Source organism: Cryptotermes secundus, unplaced genomic scaffold (genome assembly GCF_002891405.2).
Source record: "Cryptotermes secundus unplaced genomic scaffold, Csec_1.0 scaffold364, whole genome shotgun sequence".
Lineage (NCBI taxonomy): Eukaryota > Metazoa > Arthropoda > Insecta > Blattodea > Kalotermitidae > Cryptotermes > Cryptotermes secundus.
The window spans coordinates 537,673-544,063 of record NW_019733841.1 but is presented as its reverse complement, the minus strand read 5'-3'; the positions used below and the strand labels follow the sequence as shown (position 1 = coordinate 544,063).

The 6,391-nt window shown below is 40.7% G+C and overlaps 2 protein-coding genes across 13 annotated transcripts in view; both read right to left on the bottom strand.

The window, feature by feature from the left end:
• LOC117282609 (protein maelstrom homolog) overlaps positions 1 to 1,109 on the bottom strand; it is a 2,228-nt gene extending 1,119 nt beyond the window's left edge. The window contains exon 1 of the mRNA XM_033752971.1: positions 464 to 1,109. Coding sequence (XP_033608862.1) covers positions 464 to 1,034 — 571 coding nt within the window. The 5' untranslated portion in view covers positions 1,035 to 1,109. The remainder of the gene's footprint in view (positions 1 to 463) is intronic.
• Positions 1 to 6,391, bottom strand: part of LOC111868237 (glutamate-gated chloride channel) — a 331,426-nt gene that overhangs the window by 47,629 nt on the left and 277,406 nt on the right. The window lies entirely within an intron of this gene.

Here is a 6,391-nt window from a genome sequence, read left to right as displayed (position 1 = left end):
AACTGGGCCTTTGTACTGTGCGAAATCAATGGATCATGCGAGAATAAATTTCTGGACAACCCTATTCTAAGAATTCCAGTTGAGTGTGTCAATGTGGCCAGCTCAGGGTAATATGATATCATATACAACAGTAAACATCAGGTCTCTTCTGTTTATATCTTCAAAGCAAAGAAAACACGCTTTCATAACAGTACAGCTAGAAACCGCTCGCCAGAACCACAGGAACTTTGCTGCAAGACAGGCATATGTAACGATGACTTGGCACAGATAAAGTCGTGTCTTATTTATACTCTGTTCTACTGACAACAGGCCAGCGAAAAATCTAACAATCTACAGCAAAACCATCAATTATTATGGGCGTTATAACATAGGTGTGCAGCTGAACGAAACATACACGTCGAACCCCCCCAGACGATTTAAATCCCTGACGAATCATACACGACGAACCACGGCAACGGGTTAATCAGATCATGTTCATCCAAGAAGCTGGAAGGCAAGATTACTTCACTTGGAACACCCATGCTTGTATTCTGGAGTTTGTGAAACAGTTTGCAGACAGAGTATATGCAGAAGCTGTCTCTTCCTGCATTCATGTGCAGACCAGGGCGCTCATTCAGTTGCCACAAAACGCTTTCAACCGCTTTGATATCTCCTGGTCGCATATACAAATGCAGGAGGTTTGTTTTGTCTCCGTCCTCTCCCATTAGAAATAATCTGATGTTGCCAAGCATTTCCAGATGATCTGACTCACTCCCAAAATCATCTGCAGGCAATGCAATCAAATGAATTCCTGTTGCAGGTTTAGTTTCCAGATAAGCATAGCCAAGAGGAATCTGATTGGGGTTAATGAATGTATGCAAAGACTTCCTAACACCGTCCACAAAACTGAATTCAGCAAGAGCAATTTCACAGCCCAGGTACCTGCCACTGCTATCCTTGCAGTAGTAGTTGACGTGCACCAGATGGAACAGGTGGGTTTTCAGTGAGTTCTGGTGTTTGAGCACGCGCACTGTTTCTTCTATCTCCTGTGTCATCCTGGTCTGTCCGTTAGCCCTGTTCAGCAGTCACTCAAGCCATGCGCAGTATCTCCTCTGTGGCCAAAAGTCATTCTTAGAATCCACATGGCTCAGACTGTGCTCCTTGTTTCGGGCCTGTTCCTCATACGCCCATCTCTCCTCCGGTTTCATGTGCTCCCACAAGGCTGCCATCTCACTGATGAAGGCAGTGCCCCTTTCTTGCACCTTCTTCTGTACATTCAGGAGGAAGAAATGAAATCCATCCTCCGGACTTTCCTTCTTTGTTTGCTGCATGTTGTCCATAGTCATCACTTATATCTGAGAACTGAGAAATAAAAACAAATTTTGTCAGATTATTCTGAAGGCACATGAGAACCTGAAAGCTAGAGATCAAACTCAACTATAGGAATGACTCATATCTGTGATAGAGTGTAAGAGCAGACAGGTGGAGACGAATCACTCTGCATACCTCTACTAGTGAGCATTCCTGGCTAATGTACCATATTAATTAACTGTAATTACCAATTCTCAAAATTGGATCATAAGTACAAAAATATCAGAAAAGTTGATTACCTATGATTCTAAGGAAATATGCCTATTATTCTACCATGTCTGTTTCTTCCGGTCATTCTATTTCTATACACATTAATTGCAGTGCACAGGCTCCTTCTTGGGAAGCTGACAAGAAACGTTCCCACATTTATGGAAGCCGAGAATTCATGACTGTGCCCAACACAGCTGAACACCAGGGGCTAGTTTCACATATGAAATCCCTTATCAATTTGTTTTACCTGAATACGCTGTATGTGCGACCCTCTTAAATCTCCTTCGTTAAATCACATCCGTAATTCCAGGCGAACAACACAATTCATAAAGTTTTCTTTTTTATACAAATTTTATACATACATATACTGATTATGTCAAGACAGATATACTCGTATATAATGTAAGCTATTGAGATGGCTTCAGATGGTATGATATATACATGCACCAAGTTTCATGAAGATTGGTCCAGACGTTAGAGAAATATTAAGGGTTAGCGGCCTCCGTAGTCTAGGGGTAACGTTCTCACCTCGTGACTCAAAGTACGCAGGTTCAAACTCGGCAGAGGTCGTGGAATTTTTAAGGGCGGAAAAATACAGGGAACAAGTCCTCCAGGAGGGACTTTAAGCCGTGGGTCCCATGTCATAGCTTTACAGCACGTAAAAGAACCTCATGTCTCAAGGGGACCACTGAGCCAAATTCAGGACATTTCGCGCCCAACAGTAGTCTCTAACGCCTCTAGTAGATGGGGGAAGCATCGAGTACCGCTGACCCAGTAGAGGCCAAACTCGCTGGCTGAGTCGGGACTCATGGCACGCACCAGTATTGGTAGGGAATTGAGACTGGTAGAATATCATAGGGGGACGCACAATGGACCAACAGTTGGTCTAAGTGCATGGGGAAACCCCACCCTCTCCAATACAATACAATACAATAATATTAAGGGTTCTTCTCAGAACTCTGAGAAACTGAAATGTTGGTATTAATGATGTGAGGATTTATGATGTTGTACGTAGCTGAGATTGCTTCGTAAGACATGACATACTTTTGAAGTTTCGAGAAGACTCATATACGTCTTCAAGAAATATTAAGGTTTGGTCTCAGATATTTCAGAGGCTCTAATGTTGGTATTACTGGTGTGAAGGATTCATGAATTGCACCGTTGAAACCGATTCAGGTGGCAGGATATATGTACTAAGTTTCATACAAGACTGGCTGAGCCATTAAAAAGTTAATAGGGTGGGGGGGTACACATACAGACACACAGCAAGGTGACCTCATACAACTACTTTTATCTTTTAAAAACAAGGTAGTAGGCTAACAATTTCAGAAATCCCGAATGCTACGCGCCATCATTACAACCCTTTAGAGTCGGTCCGACAGTACAGTTAAACAAGAAACGGAAGTCGCGCTGTAACCTAGGTAAAACGGTTAAGCAAAAATATATCCAAACCGAAATAATGTTATGAAAGCAATGCATTGGTTGTAATCAAGAATGAGAACAGACGGAGCAGACTCGTGCAGCCAGAACGCTCTAAACCTGTATGTTGGAGGTGTTGGGTTCAAAACTCCACCTCGACACCAGCTGTCCAGACTGAAGTATTTCATATTTTTTCTCAGTCCTTATAGGCAAATGCCATGACAGTATCTTGATCAGAGAAAAGACTGTTTACTTCCTAATCCTTTCCAATTGATAATTCATTAGTCATTCAAATCACTTGACCCTATAACCTACAGTCTGAAATCCTGATGGCATCGTAAAACAAGCCACATAAAACAATAAAGTGCACATACGAAATTCTGTATATGAGCCCACTACTTATAGCTAACTTGATCCAGCAGAACCCAGTCCACATCCTCACACCCTGTTTCTTTAAGGTTAATGTCAATATCTTCATGTATTACTGTCTAGACATGGGGTTTGGTATGAGCATTGAATGTACTGGACATCTGATATTCATATCTACAAATAATTGCAACACTTTCAGTATTCTACACAGTCTAGAATTAACTACAGCCTTAAATATCTGTTGTATTCTCACCTCACTATATCTCATAATGGCTTGCAGAAATGATGATTCAGCTTGTTGCTTCAGTCCGTCTCTCCGTGCTGGCTAACCACTGGCTTCTGTCAACACCACTACCACAGCAGCACCTCTACTCTTGCATCACAGCGGGAAAGTGTTTACTGGCAGAAGGAGATGTCCGGTCACGGTGGCTGCAGACCCTGTGTCCTCCATGCAGACCCAGAGACCCTATTGAAGTGAACTTGATGCGTGCTGCTTTCAAGCAGAAAGGAACAACTGTGTGACATTCTGGCACCATGTCACAATCTTCTAATCCCAGTGATGCAGAGCTTATATTCAGTTGGCCTCAGGAGGTGGGCTGGCACCGCCCGTAGCATAATACATTGCACTAAATCAGAATCCCTTGCAACTGGGTCATATTATTTTGTACACCATAGATTTCTCTGTTTGTGTTGAGTGTCTGAATGTTTAATGTATGTATCATATTTGTTCTTGTCATAATTTAATACCCAAACTTTCATGCTTTTCCTGTTAACAGTAGCCTGTAATAACATGTGTGTGTCTAAGTATTAAATTATAAAGTATTGAATATGTCAATTTCATTGTCATCACTAAAGCGTTTATCTTCTTTGAGCATTTATAACGTGTAACATACCCCTTGCATGGAATATTTGTGGAAACCTGAAGTCTTCTCAACTGTTTACGTATTTCTTTCGATTGTCAACTTCACAAAAATCGAGCAAGATAAGAAGCTGAGCATTGCCAGTTTTGTATGTATTTCTCATCAGTTCTGAGAGTGCTATGTGTCCAACCCATGAGCTCTTCCTTGCCGTAATCATCCTAGTAATATTTCTTGTGGAGTAAAAATTATGGGAATCCCATCATCCTGTACAGTGCCTTTTCCATCCCCTTGTTACTTTCTCCTCAGAGCTCCAAATATTCATCTTAGCACCATTTTCAATAGCCTTCAGTCTGGAAGATTCTAAATGGTTCTGACAATGGTGCATGTAACTCAGGACTGCCAGCTTTTTGGATTTTGCAATCCTGCAGTGAAGGCAACACCACACACTGCTAGAGGGAACAATGCACAAGCAAGGGGCAAAATTACAGATTGCAGACATAACACAACAGTGGGCTTACGAATAGTAAAACACACTGCCACAATAAAATATCTGAAGTAAAGGATACAGATCAAAACAAGTGGATGACACCCCATGCATAGTGTAATAAGAATTTTACAAAATCTAAAGGAAATTTTAATTAAAAAAATATAACAAATTTTATTTATTTAAATTAAGTGTACTAAAGCGTGTGCTATTTTAGCGCATTCCAATTGAATACAAGTATGACATTTTGCATAATAAAGCATGCAGTCACGTATGCAACAAATGGACAATATTACTGCAGTGTAGCAGTTTTAGCATAGTAAGACACCTGAAGATGGCCATTTAGGGCAGAAACATGTTGTGTCAAAAGTGAAGGTGGTAGAAAGAAGGAACAATTTTTTGCAACGTTGACAGACTGTGTAGTACAATAAACAGTTTTATGTCTTTCATTACATTTACCTTGTCAAGGAATTTCTTACTGCTCCTGGGTCTTGACATACTATGCCTCGCTTGTAATTTCAAAATCCATGTTATCAGGAATATCTTTATACAGGTGGACTAGTATGTGGCTATCAACAGATACATGAATGATGGATTTGTCTTTTTATGTCGTTTAACAGTTGCAGCAATGTCTACAGAATAATTTCACCTGCTGAATTATTCATTATACAATACATGATGCAGCAATTTCTTGTTGAGTGTAAAGAAGTTTAATAAAATGCATTAATACATGTATCTAATGCCTGGAAAATGCTATTTAACAGTTATTAACTGTAAGCACAGATCTATGAACATTAGTGCAAAGCATAAGAACCTGTATGTGCATTAACAAGTTCTAGTGGTTCCTCATAACAGAACATTGCAAATGCTATTTGAGTGAAATAAGTAAGCAAGAAACTTAAAGGTAAAAAAAGTAAAGCTCTCCTTGTAACAGGCCATGGAGGCTCATAGGTTTGTGAGACGTTTAGGATCCCACATTATCTAGACCATCGGCTCACAGATGGCAGTAAGGTTGTCAGCCATACGTGTCGGCCGCCCTTTACTTCCCAGGAAGATTCCTGGTACTAATTTCTGTTAGAGGCTGAGTTGACCCCAGGGCCACAGTGCGGCTGGAAGAATTAGGTAAATTGAAAAAAATCCACCTTATCAGGACCTGAACCCACAACCTTCTGGCTTGTAGCATAGTGCCTCTACCAACTATGCTACCATGTGCTCCCAAACAAGAGACTTGTATAAATTAAATTCCAAATCCAGGATTGCCATGGCAAAAGCTGCATTTAGCAAGAAGAAGAATCTTCTTACCAGCAAATTGGACTTAAATTTGAAGAAGAAACTAGTGAAATGCTACATTTGGAGCATAGCTCTGTATGGGGCTGAAACATGGACACTTAGGGCAGTAGATCAGAAACATCTGGAAAGTTTCGAAATGTGGTGTTGGAGAAGAATGGAGAAGATCAGTTGGACCGATTATGTGAGAAATGAAGAAGTGTTAATTAGAGTCAGTGAGCAGAGGAATATCCTACATGAAATAAGAAAACGGAAGGCTAATTGGATTGGTCATGTTTTACACAGAAACTGCCTTCTAAAAGAAGTTATTTAAGAAAAGATAGAGGGGCGGATAGAAGTGACAAGAAGACGAGGAAGAAGACGTAAGAAGATGCTGGATGACCTTGGGGACAGAAGAGGATACTCTCATTTG